At 42.5% G+C, this 25,126-nt stretch overlaps 1 protein-coding gene across 3 annotated transcripts in view; it reads left to right on the top strand.

The window, feature by feature from the left end:
- LOC118089157 (sterol O-acyltransferase 1) overlaps window positions 1–23,402 on the top strand; it is a 34,116-nt gene extending 10,714 nt beyond the window's left edge. Inside the window, exons 3-18 of one of the 3 annotated variants that reach the window (XM_088673704.1) lie at window positions 1,076–1,134; window positions 3,454–3,599; window positions 3,710–3,769; window positions 5,002–5,061; window positions 6,341–6,448; window positions 7,648–7,930; window positions 8,433–8,511; window positions 9,028–9,109; window positions 10,309–10,354; window positions 12,167–12,296; window positions 15,632–15,729; window positions 17,738–17,836; window positions 18,677–18,812; window positions 19,441–19,586; window positions 20,653–20,738; window positions 22,019–22,155. In XM_088673704.1, coding sequence (XP_088529830.1) covers window positions 1,076–1,134; window positions 3,454–3,599; window positions 3,710–3,769; window positions 5,002–5,061; window positions 6,341–6,448; window positions 7,648–7,930; window positions 8,433–8,511; window positions 9,028–9,109; window positions 10,309–10,354; window positions 12,167–12,296; window positions 15,632–15,729; window positions 17,738–17,836; window positions 18,677–18,812; window positions 19,441–19,586; window positions 20,653–20,709 — 1,589 coding nt within the window. In that variant the 3' untranslated portion in view covers window positions 20,710–20,738; window positions 22,019–22,155. Of the gene's footprint in view, window positions 1–1,075; window positions 1,135–3,453; window positions 3,600–3,709; window positions 3,770–5,001; window positions 5,062–6,340; window positions 6,449–7,647; window positions 7,931–8,432; window positions 8,512–9,027; window positions 9,110–10,308; window positions 10,355–12,166; window positions 12,297–15,631; window positions 15,730–17,737; window positions 17,837–18,676; window positions 18,813–19,440; window positions 19,587–20,652 lie in introns of all 3 variants that reach the window. The other 2 variants (XM_060276616.2, XM_060276619.2) reach the window with 2 other exon arrangements.
- Window positions 23,403–25,126: the final 1,724 nt, after the last annotated feature.

The following is a 25,126-nucleotide window of genomic DNA, read 5'->3' on the forward strand; positions in this document are numbered from 1 at the left end:
TGTTGTTGTTGTTGTTGTTGTTGTCATATGGCATACATCATGCCAACTCCTGGGACATGCACAATGTGATCAACAATGGATTCTTCAGCATGCTCTTGCATGATTTACTTGAAGACAACTGCACTTTGATACTCCTTATTTTGTCATACATTGCTTAAGCAAGCATTGCCCAAGTTATCACCCTAGTTTCTACACTTGCCTAAAATAGCAAGCTCAATAGTTCACATAACAAGTTCTTCACTTATCAAGCTGGTGGTTTAAACAGAACCTCAGGCATTCCTGGCACTTTCCCACACGCTTACTTAGAGCTCAGCAAAACCAAGCTAAAGGGGATTCCATTAATAAAAAGGATTTTTATTTTTCATTTATTAATATGAATGTTCCCTTCATTGGTTTGGCTGGATTTTTGTTCAAGATGTGCCCAAATACAATTGCTGAATGCTTGTTTAATGAGAGGAATTTCAAGAAGAGCCATCTAAATGCAATTCTGCAGAAACAAATCTGTTTCTGTTTTCAGAAAAACTTATTTCTATGCATTGTACACCCCTTTTGTCACAGTTGAATGTCTTGTGTGCACCGTCACTGCTGTCTTGCTCTCACTTGGCTAGTGAACTGGTGCCTGGGTTGTACCACATGAGGGGGCAGGGGGCAAGCGGTGCATGGATGGTTGAATCATACAGATGTCCGGCAGGTGGCCAGGCTAGAATCCTTCTCCCTAGCACCTCCTGCTTTTTTAGTATTTGGCTAGATAAGTTTAAATGGTCTGCCCCAATTAATTATGGTTTTAATGCACTGCAGGAAGGGAAGCCTTGGAAATCGGTATACGATAGGTTGTTTTTCCTTTTGGTCAGTAGCGGATGACTAATGCAGGTACATCTGGGCAGGGGAATAAGTGAAATTTCTGAGGGCTAGTAACTTTTGTGGACTTATCTGCAGCACTGATATTAAAATACTTTAAATTTCCAGTTTGCAAACTTTCCCTGTTTTGCCTTTCATACTTGCGGAAAACATATACCCAGTATTTATTGTCTTTATCGTTTACAGTACAGTAACAATTTGTTTTTTCCCCTCTTAGGTCATGTTGACGTTGACCATTTGGTCACTCGAAAGATGCAACTTTTGGTGGAGGCTGAGGTAAACCTATCTGAATTGTAGTTAATATGAGTTGACAAGGAGGAATCCCTAGATGGCAAAAAACCCACCTCCCATCTGCAACAGATCTATGCATAATATTGGCCTGTTTGCAATCCTAGATCCTGCAATTGGAAGTCACTGAGTCTTGGACTGCTGAAAGATTTCCTAGGTCTTCTGACATTTTGTTTTATTTTATTTGAACCATTACAGTCCTTTGTAGCTTTATTATCCCCCAACCCTTCAAATGTTCATGCTTTTCTCTGATGCCTTAGAAACCTTCAGCTGCTGGGATGCTTAAGGAATTCATTCTTTGTGAATTCCAGTATGAATAACCTGATTTGGTTTGATCCCCGGAGGCACACTACATTGTCTCATGAGACAGACGGATGCCAACACTAAAAACCTGATCTACACCTCCTGGCCAGATTGAAACTTAAACTATTCACCCACTTTCACATTTCTCAAGTATTCCAGCTCTTCGCTAAGAAAGCCTATCAAAATGCATTTAGGAATCTTGAGAGAGAAGTGTGTGTTTAAATGCAGTAAAAGAAAAAGCAGGACAAAACAGAACTGTGAGTGCATGAGAAAGCAGATACGTTCTCAAATATTTGCTGTTGTACCGTATGTGAAAAATAAAAGTCTTTTAAGAAGAAGAAAGTTTCACAGACTGGCGATCCATCTCTAGCCAAAACATTGCTGCTCATATTTAGTGCAGCTACAGCCATAAGAGCTGCATATCAGTGTTTTGGTAAACTGGGACTGGAATGCCCATCAGCAGGCTGTGGGATTAGGCTGTTCCTGCATGCTTTGGACTGTAGGAAGGATTTGCATGTGGCTCTGAAACTATTGCTGGGAACCCTTTTGAGTATTTGAACTTATCAGGAATTAATTAGTGGGAAGATGGTGAAGAAGCTTCCCTGGGAATCAGCTTATCTATTGTCCCACTTTTTCCTGGCAGTGAGCAGATAGAGGAGAGCAGGATACATCTTCCTAGTTTCAGGTGGGGCAGCAGTGGAGCCCAACAGGTCTTGCCAGCATGTCAACTGCCTCAGGGAAAAGGAGATGCAAAGTGCATATAATCGTTTTGGGGGCTGTGTCTGTAATATGTGAATGGATAACAGCAGGTGATCTCTTTCCCCAGGCAAATTCCAAGGGCTACATTGAAAGCAGGAACTCTGTTGTTGCTCAGGTGCTGTTTCCCTGTGCAGCAGAAACCCTATAGCTTGCTTTCCCTTCTCTTGGTTCTTTCTCTATGTTTATTTTTCACTCTCTCTTGGCATCATTCTTTGTTGACTGTGTGGAGCGGCAATGGCAGATCGACCAGCCCTTTAATTTGTAAACAAACAAACAAACAAACAAAACACCCTGTGCTTTGTGAACACCCTGTGCTGAGCTGAGCAAGGCAGCCGGGAAACTTCCCATCACACTTGTTTGCTCTTCTCGCTAAATGTTAACCATCACAGCTTCTGTTTTTTAATAACTCTGGAAGTACAAGAGTATTCCTCTCTGCTGTAGCTGCCCTTGCCCCTGCCACCCAAATAAAACTGCCACATCAAAGCAATCATAGTGCTAAACTTCTAAAAATGAAATCCTAAGTGAAATGTGTTTCCCTGTTTAATTTCTTTAGACATTCTTCCCTCCATTGGGTAGAGTTGTGAGAGACCTTTTTGTTGGGTTCTGCTAGCTGTTCATTTTTAAAGAATCTTTGTGTGTATGGTGGGGAGTTAACCAGAACTGAGCATTTTGTGGGTGAACATGGTGCCTTCTTACATCCTATTCTTGGACTTGTCCGCTTTCCTTAAATTTAATAGACTAAAAGAGTGTGTTTTGCATGTGGTTGGTATTCGACTAGTATAACAAAAACGAAACAAAAAGCCCCTGCTGAACAAGTCACTTTTCTGGTCGGATTTCTGTCAGATATGTGGAGTTTATTTGTAAGCAAGATGGGAGGCAGCTAGGCTAGCTATTATTTTCTCAGAAAGGCTCTGCACTTGGCTACTTTGCTTCCTCATTCTTGGGGAGCTGTTGATAGGTGGTTTAAACCAGGAATGGGGAACGAGATGTTGCTAGACTAGGAAGTCCCATCAGCGTTGACCATTGGCCCTCTGGCCGTTACTTTGACTGGGGTCCAAGAATATGTAGTCAGTTGTCAGGAAATGAGACACGGTCGTTGTTAGCAAGGTGTTAGGAAATCAGCCTTGCATTTGAATGCAAAGAGTAACATTCCATTTTAGCAGGCAAATTCCAGGCAATACTTAACAATCATACTCAAGGTGTTCTGTTTTCTCTTCCCTCCTTCCTTCCTCCAAATTTTATCAGCAAATGAAACCAGCTTTCATGCAGCGGATCGACAGCCACTTTACAGAATTAGTAAATGGCTTGATTGCGAAGTCCGTTCAGCTGGAGTCTTCGCCCCCTGCCTTCTCAGCCGTGTGCTCAGAGAAAGATGGTGGCTTCAAAAGCAAGTATGTTGGTTCTTGGCTGAGTCTGAAGCAGAATCAAATGTTGATTCCTCTTTCTTTCTTTTTTTTAAAAAAACTACAACTACCTTGCTGAATATTTGTTCTTTTCACAGGGGATCAAGAGCACCTCCAGAACATGGAAAAGTTTTTGTTGCTAGAAAGTCTGTCTTGGAGTGAGTATGTTAATGAGATTGTAAATTTCACTAGTGCCCTTGCTAAAGTTAAAGTTGCCTTGATAGTGGGTCGCTTATCTCCATATCTCGCTTCCTCCCAGTGGATCCCATTCATTTTTATACTGCGCAGACTGAAAGCATATATTCTTAATCTTTCTATGGCTGAGTCTGAAGCAGAGTTGATATGTTGATTCTGTTACGGCAATGGTGTGGGGGGGACATCTTTGAAGTTGTTAAATTGTTACAAATATTATGCCTGAATATATCATTTTGACTTGACAGCTCAGGGAAGATACCGAGCTTTATAGATTTGTAGAAAATCCATACTTTAACCGACTTTGCTACCTCATCTAATGCCATTTCAATCCTTAAAGAAAGGTGAATTTGGGCTCCACCTCCCTCCATGAACCAAGAAGCAAGAAGTCACGTAGGCAGCAGGAACATGGCATCCCGCCAAAATCCCCCAAGCGTGAGAGCATATACAGGGACAGTTTAGCAAGTCAGGTGTTCTGAAAGCCCCTCTCCAGACAAGTCCTAAAGGCAAGGATATGTAAAGAGTTTTAAATGGTTACTTAGAATCATAGAATCATAGAGTTGGAAGAAACCACAAGGGCCATCCAGTCCAACCCCCTGCCAAGCAGGAACCACCATCAAAGCATTCCTGACATATGGCCATCAAGCCTCTGCTTAAAGACCTCCAAAGAAGGAGACTCCACCATACTCCTTGGCAGCAAGTTCCACTGTCGAACAGCTCTTACTGTCAGGAAGTTCTTCCTAATGTTTAGGTGGAATCTTCTTTCTTGTAGCTTGAATCCATTGCTCCGTGTCCGCTTCTCTTAAGAGGTGATGGAAAAGGTGTCTGATAAAGTGACCTAATGTTGAACTTTTGTAACCCTTGTATACCCCTCCCTATTTGTGACATGCTAGTGATGTAGTGATGATGTATTAGTGATGCTTCTCGAAGTGTATTCTGGGGGAAAGAGGGAAGATTTAAAAGAGGATGTCACCCATGCTCAGGGTTCTTATTCCTGTGGGGACCTGTTTCGCAACAATAAAGATCATGGTCTACAGACTGCTGTTTTGCTCTAAATTAGTTGGCTGGAACTTCCTTCTTTTACTGACCGCATGGACCCGTGGGGGACTCGCACCCTGACAAGCTGGGCTGTTGAGTAGTGTCTCACCCCATAATTTTTCCTTAACAATTTGTTGCTGAATATTTGTTCTTTTCACAGAGGATCAAGAGCACCTCTAGAACACGGAAAAGTTTTTGTTGCTAGAAAGTCTCCCTTGGAGTGAGTATGTTTTACTGGTGCCCTTGCTAAAGTTAAAATTCCCTTGATCCATTGGGTGGCTTATCTGCACATCTCGTGTCTCCCTCCCAGTAGATCCCATTCATTTTTATACTGTGTAAACTGAAAGTCGGTATTCCTAACCTTTATAAATGTTCCAGCCAATTGGCTATTCCACACCCCAAAATCTAACTTGGATGTGGCTGTATTCTGTATTCACAGAGGCTGTTCCGTTCTGTAGAAACTGGTCTACAGAATAGAATGTCTATTGCTGAGCAATCCAGACTCCCCATGGGTGGTCTGGTTCTCCAATAATGTTTGTTCCTAACTTCATTTATATACAGCCCAGGAGAACCCATAACGTAATAGTACCTTGGCCCAGTAGGTTCAGACTTGGATATGATGCAGTCCTGTGTTCTCCAGGGCTCCTTTGGAGGCAGGGTGAGATATCAATTTAAAAATAAGTGAATAATAAGCACACTAAGCCTCTGAGACCCAAATATTCACATAGCATGGAGTGGGGATTACAAAAGGCTTCAGTCGGTGGAAAATGGTAGAATGTCTGTGTGAAATGAGCTTCTGGCCTGGTCTGGCATCCTAATTTGACCCACAAGTCCACCTTCCCCAAACCGGCTCCTTCTGTGGGAAGCTAAAGATGTAGTTCCCTGCTGAAAGCAGGTTTGCTGGCACCACCGGTCAGCTGATTGGCAGTGCCTACAAAGTCTTGTGCCTTTGCTGACATGGTTTGATTTCAAACCACGCAGGCACAGGAAACTGGGTTTGCAGGCACAGTTGACCATTGCTGCTTTCAATGCCTTGTCCCAGTTTTGATTTCACATTGTACGGGCAAAGGAAAGGACTTGCCCTGATGTCATGGTTTTGGCAGATGATTCACAGTTGAATGCTTCCCTCCCTCCCCACCTGTCAGAATGGCTCATGGGGGGAGGGGGACCTAAACTTTCAGCGTCCTGGTTGGAAACAGTTCGAGAATCTCTTTCTCCACACTACCCCCTCTAGAAAGTGGCGAAGGTCTTATATTTGTTGACAGGTGAATTTTGTAGAAAATATGTAGTTTTGTAGAGAAATTACACACCGAAAAAGAGTGATCCCATGTTACATTTGAAGGAGGAAAAGCAAATGGCCTAGGGCAGCCACGGCCATATCCTCCTGTGGAAATCTTCTGATCATATTCCTGCTGCTTTTGATTCCTAAGTTTAACCACCGGATGTCCTGGAGTTTAGCTCCACCCCCTGAAATGTTCTAATGTACTTATTTTCCTCAGTGAACTATTTGAAATGGAAGACATCCGGACCATACGTCACATGTTCATTGCTTTCTTCATCTTGATCATTCTCAGCACCCACATAGTAGACTTTATTGATGAAGGAAGGTAGGGAAATATTTAAGTGATGAGCTGGAGGTTTGTTTGTTTTTGTTTTGTTTTAGTGTTGGACTTGAGACATTTCATACCTGAACCAATGAAAATGTATTGCTTTGCTTTTAGTTGAACTAGAAAACCCGTAGCAAGTATTCTATCAAAGTGCTTGTACTGGGGGAAAGACATAGACCAAGTGAGGGATCGTGTCTACTTGCAATGAAAAGCTCAAAACTGTAGAAGTATAACCTTTTGAAATGCACAAAAATCTTTCAAGAGTAGAGTCCCAAAGCTGTCTGTGTGTTGCATGTATGCACACGTCCCTGACTTTAGAGTTCACTTTAATCCTTGATTCTGTTTTTATTGGTGCTTTTTTATTGTTCTGGAATTCTGTGTGTTCATGTTCATATTTTACTCAATTTTGGGTTTTCTTTGTTGGTTTAAATACTACCATAACAAGGCAGCAAACGACAGTAATAACAGAATTCTGTGGAAGAGAAGCTAAAGGGTAGGAGAGGATGTATTTGTGCTTTAATAAAATTGGCGTCACTTTATCTAAACCATGAAGTCTGTGCATGGAACGAATCTGTGCCTATGAGTTTAGTGGTCTGAGCACCCTAGAGAATGAGAACATGCCCCCCCCCCCATGGTTTGCTCATGCTTGTGTTTGTGGCTGTTCTGCATTTAAAGCTGCAGTGCTATGCATGCTTGTCAGCAAGCTCACTGGAACCAAGTGGGGCTTACTTCTGAGTGAGAACACTTAGGGTTTGGCTTTTAGGCATGTATCCAGTGCAGTGCTAAGGAATAATCCCATAAGCACAAGGATTGCCCCTTCTCCTCCCCTGGGTCCTGGATCTCTGTAAGGGTTGTATCTGTCTGCATCTGTGTGTTTGCTTTCTTATTTTACAATGTTCTGTGCAATATAAATCCATCGGGTGTACAGTATACTTAAGTTCAGTATTCATTTCATAAGATTTATACACTGCCTGATTCTAAAAGGAACCTCAAAGTGGTATATGAAAGATAAAACAATGAAATCATTAAAAATATCACAACCATAAAACATACAAAACTTAGAATACTAAAACAGATTAAAATTACCTCAACTTTCATTATAGAATTCCTTAACTGTTACTGATTTCAGCTGATGGAATATATATTTTAACACAAGTATATGATTTTAACTTTCTGTGTTGTTTGAATCTGTTTCAAAGGTTGGTGCTGGAGTTTGATCTCCTGGTCTACACTTTTGGCAAAGGTTCTGTCGTTGCTTCCACTTGGCTTTACATGTTCCTGTTCACACTGACTGTGCCCTATGGGCTGTTCCTGCTGTGGGCCCAGGGCTACCATGGTTCCACCCACAAGACAATCCACTCCGCTTTCTTTGGGGGTCTCTTCATGATTTTCCATATATTTGGGCTTGGAGTGGGTCCAACTTACATTGTCATTGCCTACAATTTACCACCAGCCTCTGCTTTTATAGTGATACTTGAACAGGTGAGTTTCATCTAGAGAGCTAGTTTCTTGTCGATGTAGCTAAAGGTCATTTCACAAAGCTTAAATTAGCAAAATGCTGCTTCATAACAGAATGTGAGTCCTTCGCTAACCTGTAATTTTGTGTGCACATTCCACTTTTGCTTCTGTCTGACTTGTGGTAATATTAACAGTGACAAGTTTTCTTTTTTTCCAAGAGATTGGGCCTTAGAGTGTTAGAAATGGTCAGATGCAAAAAGAAACTCATCATAATTCTTAAGGTTCCAGAAGTACAGTGATCGAGAGAGTAATACCAGTACAACTGGAAGCATTCTTGGAGGATACTGATTGTCTCGACCTCTTGCATTCTGAGTGCTGACCTGGTCTGAGACGGAATCTGCTTTGGTCTCCATCAAAAGAGAGGCAGAGGAGCTTTTGATGCTATTGACCATGGTATCCTTCTGGACTATCTCTCCCTTTATTGTAAGGTGTCAAATACGTTTTATCTGTTATTCCACTCCTTTAGGTGCGTCTGCTGATGAAAATCTACTCTTTTATCAGGGAGAATACTCCTCGAATACTTTCCTTTACGCCACAGAAAACAAGTGAGTGACTGTTTTCTACAATAATCATACAGCTGTGAGAATTAAGGCTCCCTCCCCTCTTCCTGTTCTGAGGGTTGGCTTCTGTGATATGGAGACAATTCAAATATCTGTTCTAGTTCAGAAGAATGTCTGTATGGGCCTCCCCATGTTTTGCAAGATTACCAATGCTATGCAATTTGTCAGTCTCCTAATGCTTATTGGAATGGGAGTACACTTCTTGCAAAGGATATAAGAGAATTCTAGGTTTAGTGGAACAGGGGAAAGTGCTCTGACAATAGGGGGTTTATTGGGGGGGCGTTAAACATGGGGTAAGGAATTTGTCTTGCTCAATGTAAAAAAAATGTCGGATAAGAATGGCATATAAGCCATCTCAAAATGTATTACTATATTGCTAAACTCAAGCATTAATAAACAGTTTGAGACCCGTAGAAAAAAGGATGGAACCCTATGGGGTTTATTTTTTTAGTGTGTGGCATTATCTGGTACTAAACGACTCTCTCCGTTCTGCTTTTTCAGACACCGTACAGGTTCCTAAAGTTTCCCAGTACCTGTATTTCCTCTTTGCTCCCACCCTTATTTACAGAGATGAATATCCCCGGTAATGTCAATGTAGTTGCTCCATTGTGACTTGGCAATTCTTATAGCCATTGTGATTGCAAGGTTGGACTGGATGCATGCTTCATAACGGAGGGCATAACACACAGGTTGGGAACCTCAGGCCCAGGGGGCAGGTGCGATCCTCTGCAGTGGCATAGCATGGTGGGGCCACAGGCACGGTTGCCCTGGGTGCAAAATTGTTATGGATGCAAAAGTTCAACACCCGGGGCAGCCTCAGTACAACTGCACACTTCTGTCACTGGGATCCATTGAAAACAGCTTCTCCATTCAAACCAGGAGTGACCTCTCCAGACCACAGAACGACTCTTCTTATGTCTCCTGGGTGATGCAAACAGTATTAGACAGTTGAATGTGCATGCATCCTCTTGTCTGTTTCCCTCCCTCCACCAAACCTCTCCTCACGGTCCTGGGCAACCCACACTACTCCACTGGTTTCTGAGCCTCTCTATCTATTGCTCCACACACTTTTGCCTCTGGCCTCATCCACTGCTGGGTCTCTAACTTAACCCATGGTCATGAATTTCAGTGGGTCGTCTCTGAGTAAAGGTTAGGTTTGTTTCTCTGAATTTTCCTGGAGCAGGCCTAGTAGGATCCAAAATGCAGAGGCTCAATGCATATCTCTTTTGAGGAGCACACCAGAGCTTTTTGCTTCTGGTTCAAATAACAGGTGCTCTTCATGCGTTTTGATGGGATATATATATATATATATATATATATATATATATATATATATATATATATATATTGCTAGAGTTCCTTTGTAGAAATTATACAGGGTTATCTTTCAATTTCTCATGGTATTCCACATTCTCCTATTTGTATATCCTATTGCCATCAACTACTCCTTTCCTTCTTCATGCAAAATAACAAACTGATTTAAAAAACATAGTGCAGCTGCACATTTAGTAAAACATGCCATTTGAGCAAAGTCATAACTAGCAAACATACTTTCTTACGTTGAATATTGGCTGTTCTGGAATAGAAATTGGTTTGTGTTTACTAAAGACTACATCAGCTCTGCTTTTATTTTTTTATTGCTTTTTATTATGGAAAGTAACTCAAAGTGACTTGCTGTCTAGCAGTTGTTTGTAAAATTCTCACAAATTAGGTTTCAGCTGATGCCAAGCAAGCTCTTGTCTTGACTTAGGTGTAATGACTGTGATTTCCTTTACTTTTCAGAACTCCTACAATAAGATGGAGCTATGTAGCTACCATGTTTGCACAGGTTAGATATTTCTCTTCCTTTTGGGAGTCCTGTGTTTCTGAAGCCTTGAAAACTGCTAAGAGTTCCTGGTTCATAAAAATATATACTAGCCTACTGGACTGCACAAGCCTGCATTAGTTATTTTTATTTTGGCATAAAAAACAGAGACAAAGCTTTCTGAAGCTGCCATGCCTGGTCACATGGAATTGCATCCTATTGTCATAGATTTGGATCGCTGAATGAATAATTACCCCTAAACTAATGACAAACACACCTACCCATTATAAGATAAATAAAACCGTTTTGCTTCTCTGAAGACAGGACGTAACAGTTCTAAACATCAAGCCTTCTTAAACCAACTTTTAACCAATGTCTCTGTGCTAGTCTTCTTATTATCTGAACGTTTCCCGAAGTTTAGGAAATTGTGAACAGTGCAGCATCTGTAAATTGTACAGTCAAACCTTGGTTCCTGAACGCCTCCATTATCGTACATTTCAGCTCCCGAACACAGAAAACCTGGAAGTGTTGAGGTTTTCAAACATTTTTCGGCTGCCGAATGTCCGACGTGGCTTCCGCTTGAGTGTAAGAAGCCTTGGTTGTCAAATGTTTTGGAAGCCAAATGGGCTTCCGGAACAGATTATGTTCAACAACCAAGATTTGACTATATTTTTATTCTGCTGAGTAGAAGAGATCACCTAATTTCAAGCCCGGTTGTATTTTTCAAATGGAGATGTAGTCTTCCCCTGAGGTAGGCTAGCCGTGCAGATCCTAAAAGTTCAAAGGGTTACTGAATGAATAATTCTCCTAAACTAATGACAAACACACCTACCCATTATAAGATAAATAAAACAGTTTCATTTCTCTGAAGACAGGATACAATAGTACTAAATGACAAGCCTTCCTAAACTGACTTTTAACCAATGTCTGTGTGCTAGTCCTCTGATCATCAATAAACGTTTTCCAAAGTTTAGGAAATTGTGAACAGTGCAGCATCTGTATATTTTATTTTATTTTTGCCGAGTGGAACAGATCAGCTGATTTCAAGCATGGTTGAAGGCTAGCTGTGCAGTTTCACAGATCCTAAAAGTTCAAAGGACCATTTGGGATAAAAAGTAATAATAATAATAATAATAATAATAATAATAATAATAATAATAAATTAATATTTTTTATACCCCGGCCAACTGGCTGGATTTCCACAGGCGGCTTCCAACAGAATATTAAAATACAATAATCTATTAAACATTAAAAGCTTCCCTAAACATTCTGTTAATCAGCTCTCCACTTGTGGGACCTGCTCCTTGCAGGACAATGAAACCACTACCACAGCAACTGCTGTCGGTAAAGCAGGTGTTCCACCTGGGCCCCTCCACATATACACAGGCTTCCAATGTGTGCTGACTCTGTTGCTTGTAAGTGCACCTACATACCCAGGCCTTCCAACTGCTGGCATGCTGAATCTGCACATGGTGGAGCCCACGTGGAATGCCGTTTATCTGAAAGAAGCACGGTCTATCGTAGTGGCACTGAATCCTTTGGTTAGCTGTTGCCCATGGCTGCATACACACCAGACATTTAAACCACATGGCTTCCTGCCCCCCCTCCAATAATATTGGGAACTGCAGTTTATTAAGGGTGCTGGGAATTAGAGCTCGGGGGAGGAGAGTGCACATCCCAGGATTCTTTGGGGAATGCCATGTGCTTTAAATATACTGTATTATGTTTACTCAGCTTATATCTGTGTATATTGGGAACTGGGATCAGCTTTCTCTCTTACGGATTCCTCCTGTGCTACTTTTATAATCAAGGGCTTTTGTTTTTACTCCTGTCTAGGTCCTTGGGTCACTCTTCTATACTTCTTATTTATTTGACAAATACCTCTTACCTGCATTTCGGAGCCATAGTCGAGAGCACTTTAATGTACGAGAGCTTGTCCTTTGCATCTTCAACATCATACTTCCATGTGAGTGCTTCTGCGTGTCATACTGGGCCCCTTTTAATTCTGGAATTTATCTAAGCAACAAATAAAAAAATAATCAGATACAGTGGTGATACTGGCAACAAGTGGCAAAGTATGGTCTGTTGGATGATCTTAACTGTGGATCTCCAGGTTTCCAGACAAGGAACATTTCCTGGCTCTACCTTTTGCATGAATCCACTACCACTGAGCTACTGCTCTTCTCTCTGAACAGCTTTTGCAGTATGTAATAATATCAGTACAAGTAGACTGCAGCAGGTGCAATCCTGCTTCACCCATTTCTGCCTTTTAGTCTTGCGTTGGAGATGCGAGCAGTCGTTAGTTTCTGGACTCAGTTCAAAGTGCTGGTTTTGACTTATAAATCCTCATGCGGCTCAGGACCCCAACACCACAAGGGCTTCCTCTCTCCTTGTGAACCAGCCTGGTCACTGCGTAAATATCTTAGGGAGGAGTGGAGGGTGGAACATGCAAACAGACCCTTTCAGTGGTGGCTCCCTGCTTGTATAATGCGGTCCCCAGGGAAGCATGTCTGGCTCCATCATTGTCTGTTTTAGGTGCCAGTCAAAAAACAGACAATGGTTCCTAATGGGAGGGTAATCAGTTACAGTCATACCTCGGTTTAAGTATGCCTCGGTTTGAGTATTTTCAGTTTAAGTACTCCGCGGATCTTTCTGGAACGGATTAATCCACTTTCCATTACTTTCAATGGGAAAGTTCGCTTCAGGTTAAGTATGCTTCAGGTTAAGTACGGACTTCTGGAACCAATTACACTCATACCCCGGGTTAAGTACGCTTCAGATTGAGTACTCCGCGGACCCGTCTAGAACAGATAAATTCACTTTCCTTTACTTTCAATGGGAAAGTTCGTTTCAGGTTAAGTACAGACTTTCGGAACTAATTATGTTTGTAAACCAAGGTAGCACTGTATTTACATGGTCATTGACAAGGGAGGGGGCCAAATCACTACCCAGGTTTGTCCAAGGTAGGGCATTAAATATGAAACGCAACCAAGGATTCCAGCAAGACAATACCCTTTTATTAACTATACTGCAGTCAAGGAAAATCCCATAAAATGGTGGGATCACAGGTTTCAAGACACTTTTATATTCTTTTACATACAGTTTACATCATGCTAAATATATAACGAGTTATATGTTGTCCATTATACATTAGCCATGACATGACATCCTCATGCTCTGGTCAAGACCCCCTTACAGGATGCAACAAACTAGCCTCAGATCAGAACAGCCAAGTCAAACAATAAACAGTCAAATAAGTCAAAACAAGTCAAACAATAAACAAACAAACAAACACAAAAGTTAATCTTTAACTAAAACAGCAGGTTTTTTCTCCTTGGTTCTAGTCTATATAGTCTGATATTGGTAAAGGACTTTATGCACCTTCTATTCTTATATGTACAGTGGTACCTCTGGTTGTGGATGGGATCCATTTTGGAGGTCCGGACGAATCCCAAGGTTTTCGCAACCCGGAGGACCTTTTCTGTGCATGTACGCGCACGCATCCCAAAGTTTACATAACCAGAGGGTTACGTAAATGGAGGTACGACTGTATAAAGGTTCAAGCTAACTAATAGCAAATACAACTAAAGAAACAAAAATACATATTTTTTACACTGAATTATCTAAAACATTAACAATCTTTTACACTTTTATTAAATTTCTGAACATTTTACACATAACATTTCAATACATTTTTGAAAAGAGATTTCTTTTTTGTTCTTGACTTCTCAATCCGTTTTCTGTGATGTTTTCCTTATGCTGCAGCCTATTGTCACTCATTTATCACAATACAATTGTCTCTATTTTTTTCTTAGCTGAAAACCTAGTTGTGGATTCTTCATCCTGTAATGTTTCTTTAAAAAATCCAAAAAGGGCTTCTGTTCTTCAAAAAAGTGATCAGCATTAAATTCTCTTATTATAGCTGTTACCTTTGCTAATTCAACATAGGTCCATTACATTATTATCCATTCCTCTTAATAAGGACTTTTTCATCTTTCCATTTCTGTGTATAACGAATTCTAGCTGCTGTACTTGCATACATAAACAACTTAACCATCCTTTTTTGGAATTTCTAACCATATAATCCCTAGCAGAAAGGCTCCAGTGTTTGTTTGTTTTTGGTAAACTCCCTTTTCTATCTTTTAAATTCTTCATTGAGTCCCCCCCTCCCCTCCAGAGAGATGGGAGAGCCTACTTGCTCAGTTTGTGGCCTGAAAACACAAGTGCAACATTATACGTCTTCTATTTACAGCATATTTATAAAGGTTCGAGGTAATTAATACTTTAGCAAATATGACCAAAGCAACGAAAACACACATTTATACATTTACACATTAACAATATTTAATGATGTTTATTAAACACTTGTTTATTAAACACCTGGGACCCAGGTGGCGCTGTGGGTTAAACCACAGAGTCCAGGGCTTGCTGATCAGAAGGTCGGTGGTTTGAATCCCTGCAACGGGGTGTGAGCTCCCGTTGCTCCGTCCCAGCTCCTGCTCACGTAGCAGTTCGAAAGCACATCAAAGTGCAAGTAGATAAATAGGGACCACTCCGGCGGGAAGGTAAACGGCGTTTCCGTGCGCTGCTCTGGTTCGCCAGAAGCAGCTTTGTCATGCTGGCCACATGACCCGGAAGCTGTCTGCAGACAAATGCCGGCTCCCTCTGCCTGTAGAGCGAGATGAGCGCCGCAACCCCAGAGTCGGACACGACTGGACCTGATGGTCAGGGGCCTCTTTACCTTTACTATTGCTAGGTCCATTTCTTATCCTTGCTAGCTTATTTGCTGCCATTTGCCCCTCACAGAGCTTTTGCAGTATACGTGCAGTTTGTGGCCTGAAAACACAAGTGCAACATTATACGTCTTCTATTTACAGCATATTTATAAAGGTTCAAGCTAATTAATACTTTAGCAAATATGACCAAAGCAGCTAAAATACATGTTTATACATTTACACATTAACAATGTTTAATGAGCTTTATTGCTAGATCCATTTCTTATCCTTGCTAGCTTATTTGCTGCCATTTGTCCCTCACAGAGTTTTTGCAGTATACGTGGCATCAGATCAACCACCCTTTGCCCAACACTGCATTAGCAAATGGTCAAGAGCAAACATCCTCAGATATTGTCCTAAGCAAGGTCAATCATTACTTTCATTGCTTCTATTTCAAGGGTTCGCTATTCCAGAGCGTTTATGGAAACTTGGGGAGCAATACAGAGGGGGGAGGGCAAGCCATTTCCCCCTCCACATAAATGAAATAAATTACGCTGAAATACATGTTTTCTTTATTGCTCCCCAGGTATATTGATGACAATATTCATATATTTTTTACTCTTTCACTACTGGCTGAATGCTTTTGCTGAGATGCTGCGCTTTGCTGACAGAATGTTCTACAAGGTAATTGATGTGCAAGGCTCATGCTCTCTCTCTCTCTCTCTCTCACTCACACACACACACACACACACTAATACATTCCTTTCCCTCTGGTGAAAAAGGGAGCCTGTGCCTTTTATTCTGTTGACATTCCTGATTCACAAGCATTTGTTGCTATGTGTTGTGTTTCTGGGCTTTTCGGATAGTATTTTAACCTTGCTGTGACTTTTAAACAAATGTACGTAAATAGTTTTGAGTATGGCGTCATGGAAGAAAAGTATGCCCGTTCCATAAATTACAGTATTTCGCAGAACTCGCCTGCAGCCTTCTTTTGGTGTTGGCATATACTGGTGCCTTTAAACGTCTGCAATAAAGTGTTGCCGTATTCCTTTTGGCACCTGCTAAAAACTTTTTGCCTATCCAGACAATGTAGAAATTGAAGTGTGTCTTAATATGTTTTTAGCTTATCTGCTGATTTTTTCTGATGTTTTAAACTTTTATTGGCAATTTTGATGCCTTATGTATAATGCTCAGAGGTTTTATTTGTACTCAAGCAGTATATACTGTGTTTCTCATAAAATAAGACGTGCCTATAAAATAAGCCATGGCAGGGTTTTCATGCATTGAAAAAATATAAGGCATACCCCGAAAATAAGCCGTAGAGCCAGGGGGACCCAGCTGAAGCGTCGACAAAGCGCCCAGCAGCGCCACGCAGAACGCCCCAAGCCGCAGCAGGAGGAGGAGGATTCAAAGTGCTACAGAGCACTGCTGGGTCCCGCTGGCTCGGGGTTCCACGCGGTGCGTGCTGCGGGCCCCGCTGAAGCGTCGATAAAGCGACAACCCGGCCAACTGCAAGGTACCGAGGTGCACCGGCAACAGCGGACCGCCGGCCGCTGGTGCCTCAGCTCACAGTTCCGCCAAGAAACGTGCAGGCACGGAAGCATGCCTCTCCCCCGCCCATTCCATGCAGTGCGAGAGCGCATCTCTTGGGAAACAAACTGGCTGCCCGATCCCCGGGTGGCTTCTCTGGGGCACAGGAAAGCTGCGTGGCCGGCAGTGCCGTCCGAGTATGTCAGGTAGAGTGATCAAAGCGCCCAGCAGCGCCATGTGGAGCGCCCCGAGCCAGCGGGACCCAGCAGTGCTCTGTAGCACTTTGAATCCACAGCACCTCCTCCTCCTGCTGTGGCTCGGGGCGCTCTGCGCGGCGCTGCTGGGCGCTTTGTCAGCGCTTCAGCAGCAGCAGCAACTTACGGTACCGGTAATTAAATAATAATAAGACACCCCCCGAAAATAAGCCATAGGCTTATTTTCTTGAGTAAAATAAATATAAGACGGTGTCTTATTTTAGGAGGAACACGGTAGGTAAAGGTAAAGGGACCCCTGATGATTAGGTCCAGTCGTGACTAACTCTGGGGTTGCGGCGCTCATCTTGCGTTATTGGTCGAGGGAGCCAGCGTACAGCTTCCAGGTCATGTGGCCAGCATGACAAAGCTGCTTCTGGCGAACCTGAGCAGCGCACGGAAACGCCGTTTACTTTCCCGCTGGAGCCGTACCTATTTATCTACATGCACTTTGACGTGCTTTCTAACTGCTAAGTTGGCAGGAGCAGGGACTAAGCAACGGGAGCTCACCCCATCGCGGGGATTCGGCAAGCCTTAGGCTCTGTGGTTTAACCCACAGCACCACCCGCGTCCCATGAGCAGTATACACGTATATGTGTTGATAAATAAATGAAATTCCAAGGGATCATAAAATGCGTGTTCTGATCCTGCTTCTTCTTCTACTTGGGGCCATTAATGATTACCGGTAGTTTGAGCAGTTTAGAGATGGAAAGGGCCTCTGAATTTCAGCTACCTTCTATATTTCCCTTTTCTGAATATGCTTTGCAGGTTTTCCCCCTACATTGAATTACTGTTCATGTAGAGAAAATGTCACATTTGAATTAGCTCTGATCATTTCGGATCTAAGCCTTGGAGACCTACTGTCGCTACTAATACTCTGCTCTTTTTACTTCCCTGACCCTCTCTTGCAGGACTGGTGGAATTCAACATCTTATGCAAGGTATTACCGAACCTGGAATGTGGTGGTGCATGACTGGCTGTTTTACTATGCATACAAAGATTTCCTTTGGGTAAGCAACCATCTTTTAATGCACCCCCTTGCTTCAACTCTAATAGAAATCCATTTTTTAAAAGGAATGGCAGAGATCTTTATATTTTACCCACAAAATTATTTTATTTAAGTTCTAATGTAAAAGTGAATTACACAACATGTAAAACACCTAGTCACTTTACTCATACAGAGATCTGACAATAGCCTCTTTCCTGGTGAGGAAGGTGGAAAGAGAGAATCTTGTACTTATGCACTCTGGTTTGTATCCAGTATTTGGGAAGTCACTTTCTTTTTACCAGTCTATCACCAATTGCACCCCTCTATGCCATATCCCATACTGTTCCAGCTCTTGTGTTAAGTGTTTGTGGGGCTGCATTGAGTAGGAGGGAACAGCAAAAATGAGGTGCCCTGCCTTGTGCAAGTAGAAGTCCTTTTGTTTTTGTTTTATTTTAAAATTCTTTATTGAGTATTTATTGAGTATTTCAGATAAAAATACATATGCACAGTTTGCACATACCTATCCATAAATAAAATAATTACAAATCATATACCAAAACGTTAGTAACAAAAAAAGAAAAACCTCAAAACAAAGACTAAAGACAATTAAAAGGAATGGACATAAGAAAGGAAAAAGAAAAGAAAAAAGAGAAAAAGAAACAAAAGAGAAGAGAAGTCCTTTTGATAGAGCAAGGCCACCATTGGAAACAACCTTTCCTGTGCAATAAATATGAATGGGCAATTTAAGGGTGGTTATCACAAGCTGTTCACTGTTTTTGAAAATTGGATATCCTCTGATACATTCACCTATCAGAGAATTCACCCTTCCCCTTGTTTGTCTCTGTCTCTTTCTCACCACCAGTTATTTGGGGGAAAATCCAAAGCAGTTGCTATGCTGTCAGTCTTCACTCTTTCTGCTATTGTGCACGAATACGTCTTGGCCGTCTGCCTTGGTTACTTCTATCCGGTCCTGTTCTGCTTCTTCATGGGTTTTGGAAGTAAGTACCAAATACAGTGGACCCACTGGATATGAACTTAATTCGTCCCAGGGATCTGTACTCACCCCAAAAAGTTCGTATCCAGAAGCGCTGCTTCTGCGCACGCGCATGGCGCAATAAAGCACCTCTGCATGCGAGAAGCATGCTTTTGCACATGCGCATGCTGCGAAACCCAGAAATATACACTTCCGGGTTTGATGTGTTCGCAACCCAAAATAACGTTACTCGAAGGTAACATAACCTGAGGTACAACTGTATACCTTCCAGCAGCAGCAGTTTCTGAAATTACTGAGGTTTGACTTTTAGTTGCCACCTGTTCTTAAGATGCAGAAGGCTTGTTTTCCAGCCTGCCCTAGCATTTGTACCCTGAAACCCGGAACCTCTCCTGACCCCAGTTAAATATCCATTTCTAATACATATATATATATATATATATATATATATATATATATATATATATATCCATTTTCTGAGACTGATCATGGCCAAAGTAGGAGGGAGGGCTTCCTTTGCTTGGCTGAGGAGTAAGGACTTCTAATGCTCCAAAGTGTAATTTGTGACTTTCTCAAAGTCTCATGAGATGATCAATAACATGCATTTTGAGAGCATTTTAATTTTCTTCCGTCAGTGCTTTTCAACTTCATTCTCAATGACCATCGGAAAGGCCCCATATGGAATGTGATCCTGTGGATTACGCTCTTCCTTGGCCAGAGTGTCCTATTTTGCCTCCACACCCAGGAATGGCATGCCCATAAGCACTGCCCTTTGGAAAATGTGAGTATTCCACTTGTCATTGGAAGTAAGAGGAACAGAGCTGAGCTGCTATTCTAGACTATTCATTCAAGGTGTAAGATGTGAACATGAAATTTGAAAACTTCTTCCAGATGTTTAGAAGGTTGCATTCTGCCCAGAATAGCTACTGTTGAGGTTTCTTTCTAACAGGAATTACAAGCAGCAGGGTCAGCAAAAAAACTCTGAAACTTCCTCCATGTCTTTTTGTATGAATACTGTAAAGCTAGCTTCTGTCCTTCTGGAGAGTTGAAAGCCAAAGGTTCTTACAGGATGGAAGGGGGCAGTAAAGAAGGGAGGGAGAGGAAGGTAATGGAAAAGAGTGAAAGGCCTTAGCGGAGCATAGTGGTTTCTTCATTTTGCTTGCTGTGTTCTGTGATTCAACTGCCAACTTTGGATCTCCTGGGTTCAAACAGAGAGAATTCACTACATCTTTGCCACATTTAATATGCAGTGCCCACTACCTTTCCTCATTTAATATGTAATGCCAGATCAGCCCACATGCATATGCATAACCCCCTGGGGCTGCTTCTTGGACTGTTGAGGCCTCATAGTAGCTGGAGCCAAGTGGGATTATAGTTTCAGGATTGCAGACACCTTAGCAGTTCTGCTTGACAGGGCCATCTTAAGCATATCTGGCGCCCTCCGCCCCATTTCCCAGCACAGCTGTCTGGCGGGCGCAGCTGCGTGGCGCCCCCCTGACGCCCTGGCGCCCTGCGTCACCCAGCCTTACCGTAGGGCCGTCCTGCTACTTGACCTGGAAGACCTGCCATTCAGAGAGTTAAAGAGGCTGGGTGAAGCTGCCCTGAAGGGGGGTCTTATTGGGAAAGGCAAGCCTTCACCCCCACCCCAACCCACTTCTAATTGCCTAGATTGGCTGCTGCAAGTTAGGGGGTTGCCCAGGCTTGAGATACAGCAAGTCCTTAGGTCCTCTGTAAAACACTTTGGTTTCATCACTGGCGTTTGTTCACATGGCTAATAGATAACTTTATAGAAGTGAAAGTGCCCAGCATTTCCTGCCTAACATTACTGTTCCTCTTGTGTTTTATAGCCCACTTTCCTTGACTATGTGAAACCGCGTTCCTGGACTTGCCATCTTAAATTCTGACACCCTTTGGGATATCCCTCCGTGTCAAGGTCAGAAGATGTTTGTCTTTTAAACAATGACAAGAAGTTGGGCTAGCGTGTTAAAATGACTGCAGACTTTTTAAAGGGAAACTCTCTTTAGTTATGGCAAATGATGGCATTTTGTCACTCAAGGCAGCTAGGACTGCAGGTGGCTTGGCAGATGGTTCTCTTTCCTTTGGCAGCTCCAACCTGAGCCATTTCCATGCTGGTCATGAATCCTACTGAAAGGTTGGTGAAGGAATTTCCGGTAAAGACTTTTGCCTATTGCAAACAGTACTTTTTGTGTTACTGTCTGAAGTTGGCTGTATAGTGCTACCTTGGTTTAAGAACAGCTTAGTTTAAGAACTTGGATTAAGAATGCTGCAAACTTGGAAGTAGGTGTTTTGGTTTGTGAACTTTGCCTTGCAATAAGAACATGTTTTGCTTCCTATTGTCCCCCGCTGCTATGGGAAAGCACGCCTTGGTTTAAGAACACTTTGGTTTAAGAATGGACTCCTGGAACAGATTAAGTTTGTAAACCAAGGTACCACTGTATTGTGATTGGGGTTAGGCTTGCCTGTCTGACCGTAACCGTCCTTCTGAATTGCCTTTGGAAACGGGACACTTGCTCAGTATTTGTATACATTCTTTTGCTTGTTGCTACAGCACAATATGTGATGGAGCCAATGGCCCACAAAAAAAATGACTTTGCTTTTTATTTACTGTCACCAGACAACCTCTTTTCCTGCCCACTCCCAAGTATAGGCAGAGGCTTTGAGGGAGATGCAGGGCTATTTGCATTGGGGTATAGAAAAGGGAAGGAGAGTGGGAGAGAGACTTGGGGTTTCTTACCTTTCGCAAACCACGGCCCAAGCGAGGAGGGCTTGAGTCTGGAGATGTGTGTTACGGGACACTCTTCTTGTTGGAGGGCCAAGTTCACTTGCCACTTGAATGTGACTTTGTGGATACCTGGTTGGAGAAGCAGTAAGGTATTCTATACCCTTTTCCATGGAAGTAGCCATAATGTAAGCATATGAGTTTTGATTCATCCACAACCTTTAATTTGCCAAAACAAATAGTTGTTGTAATGTAAATTGGCCGAGGATACATGGAATCTGTTAACTTCTACTTTGAGGATAATGTTACTGATTCTTATGAGTCACAAAAGGTATGTTGTAACTTTTGTGCCTTGTTTTTGAGCTTTATCCCCCCCCCCCTTTTGAATAAATTTTCACTGGTGTACCATTTAGGTGTAGGATCTTAATAATCTTAATAATATGAGCAGTAAAGGTTGGTCTTTTCCTTACCAGGCTTACTTTGCCCTTTGGCCTCCGATCCAATAAAACAGGCAGCATTAAATTAAGTACCACAATTAAGGTGCCATGTGTTCCAGGTTTATTTGACGAAGGTGGGTGTGTCATTGATATACCCATATATTCCGGCGTATAAGAAGACTGGGTGTATAAGACCACCCCCAACTTTTCCAGTTAAAATATAGAGTTTGGGATATACTCACCGTATAAGAAATTCGACCCGGCGTATAAGACGACCCCCGACTTTTGAGAAGATTTTCCTGGGTTAAAAAGTAGTCTTATATGCAGGAATATACAGTATGCTAATTTTTGTGGATTTGGGGGAAAGTGCCACCTGGATTGAATATGATGAGCAGTGGTTTCAAGATGCCCAACGTCAAGTACAGTATTTAATCTAGTTCAAAACTTTAAAATTCTTTGAAACAGTATTCACTTTTGGAGAAAGATGAGGAAATATGAGCATCTGAATTTGGATCAACACCCTGTGTAAGCTCCAAAGGAGTCTGATAAGTTCCCTTAACAAACACACTGTTTTTAGAGGCTACTCACTTGTAGTTGCAGGTTCTAGATAGAGGTGTGAGGGAGACTTCTGTTCCTAGAACATTGCAAACTCTATGTGCAGATTGTAGAATTGCTAAATCAGTGTTACCATTATAGACATATCCCTTCCAAAAAGCTTTTTGCTTTGGTCTTAAATTGTCTATGATGGCACTGTAATTGTCATTATAAGATGGCCTGGATCCACCCAAAGAATTTTCATCGCATTGTGTCCTTTTCTGCTGCTTGTTTAAAGAGAACCACCCAAACCTCTGTCTTCAGAATATAATTTGAAAATTTTATCAAATAAATCCTGTTATCTTTGGGAAATATGTGTACTTTTTTCTAAGGGGGACGTTTGGGAAGATCAATATACGATACTAATTGTAGTCAACCTCATGCTTTGGGACTGAATCTGTGAATGTAAACTGGATGGGCACAACATGATTTTAAATCTCCTGCAAATGATCTACACAACTGATTGTAACCTTTCTACCTCTGTGACAAGGCATCCTGTTAATCTGGAAGGTGCTGGTTTGCAAGGCTGTAGTTTTCCTCTTTTCTCAGAGTGAGCAATGGAAAACATTTCTTGCACAGACGGTGGTGAGAAGAGGACCTTAAACTGTACTTGACACTGGAATGGTATCGCCAAGTCTCACTTGCATCTTTTTGTAATATGGAGAACATTGTGAGTCAGGGAAGGTTGTTGATGGTGGGATATAGAATTGTTAACTGATTCCAAAATGTATTGAACTGTCTGTTGTGACCTATTCTGTTACTTGCAAGGGATTATGTGATCTATACTGTACTACAGAAATTGAAATATATTTTGCTATTCATGAAACTTGTCTGCCTACATTCATTCCAGCCTCGGTGTACTGCACCTAGACAACGAACTGGTTGAAAGTGTGGTATTCTCCATTCTGTGTTTATGTTTTATGCTGTATTTTGTATTCTCATTTTGTATTTTTCTGCTGTGAACCGCCCTGGGATTTTGGGATGAAGGGTGAGCTGCAAATTTAAATCATCATCATCATGGTCATCTATGCACATCTGTGGTGTGCATTTAGACATGGGATTTGCAAGAAAATGCTGCAACGTGGAGTGTGTCTGTTCAGTGTGCTAGTCCAGCAGGGCTTCATCCATTATCATTTGGTCTCCCCTTCAATTTTCTCTTTCTCTGCTCCCCTCCCCACACTCAGCATTCTATGCCCACCGGGGGTACCACCTTGAATAAAATATTGGGGGGCGGGGCAGGTAAGCCCCACCCTGCAAAACTGATCGCATGAAGTGGTGCACGCACACCATTTGACTGCCCATCAGCTGGGAGGTGGGGTGGCCACCTCAAATATTGGGGGTGGCGAAGGGACCTTCACCCTTGGGAGTTGGCTCCCATGATGCCCACCGAGTAACAGGCTGAGTTTGCCCTACTACGATTCCCCTTTTCCAAGCAGAAGTGATTCCTGCTTTTATATGTAAGCCATCTAAGGGGTCATCTGGACTCATAGCAGAGCATGAAGATAGGCCTTTATAAACCAGCCGCCTATTATCCCTAAATGCGAGGTTGGGGGGGGGGGGCTGTGGTGAAGAGGGTTAAAGATAACCCACTTATAATTTCTGCAGGTTTCAAGAGCTGGGTGTGAAGTTTCAAGGGTGAGGTGAACGGCAGTGGAGAGAGCAGGACAGTGTTGCTATCCCTGCACTGCAATTTGGGGGACAGGGTGGGGTAGAGCCCTGGAGGACCCACCAATGCCCTGTGTTTTATCCCTATTGTGCTTGGAGGGCAGGAGGGGTTCACAAGCAACCCGGGTCATGCTCTCTGCCTTGTCAAATGCGGGGAGGGGGCAAGACTGGGCCTTTTTCCAGCTGAAACTCCCTGGAACTCAGTTCTGGCACCTCTCCAAGGGGCACCATGGCCAATTCTAAGGGAACGAAGAAAGCGATCCTGGCCAGTTCTGGCACCTCTCTTTCCATAAAAATATCTCTGAGCAAGACTGAGACATAATTACAACTGATAGACATTAAGACTGGCATCTGTTAGATCATAGTAAAAGCAACAACTGCTCAAAAGGCAGGTCTCAGGAAAGATTTTCCATTGCATACAGCATTACCCTCTCATAAAATTAGGGGGCCGCAGGTGAGTGTGGGGTTATGACATTGAGTAGATCAGCGTTTCTCAACCGCTGTTCCGCGGCACACTAGTGTGCCGCGAGACGCTGGCTGGCGTGCCGCGACGTGCGGCGACGAGAAGGGCGATTTGCAGTCATAATTATAATATGATATAATATTTTTTTCACGGAACAAGTGTGCCGTGGCCCGAAAAAGGTTGAGAAACACTGGAGTAGATCACCAAATCAACACGTGAAGCGTGGGGCTGCAGCTAGAGGGATCTCCACCCCCACACCCTTGCAAAACGCCCCTCTGATAGAAGGGCCACTCCGCCTTCCTTGAATTGCCCCTCCGCAGTCAACTGCATTTACAGCCATAGGCTCTACTGACTGGCAAGGGGACACAAGCATTTTCTAAAGTGTAGAATTTGTTTTTACTATTTGTACATAAAACACTGCG

Source organism: Zootoca vivipara, chromosome 7 (genome assembly GCF_965207765.1).
Source record: "Zootoca vivipara chromosome 7, rZooViv2.hap1.1, whole genome shotgun sequence".
Lineage (NCBI taxonomy): Eukaryota > Metazoa > Chordata > Lepidosauria > Squamata > Lacertidae > Zootoca > Zootoca vivipara.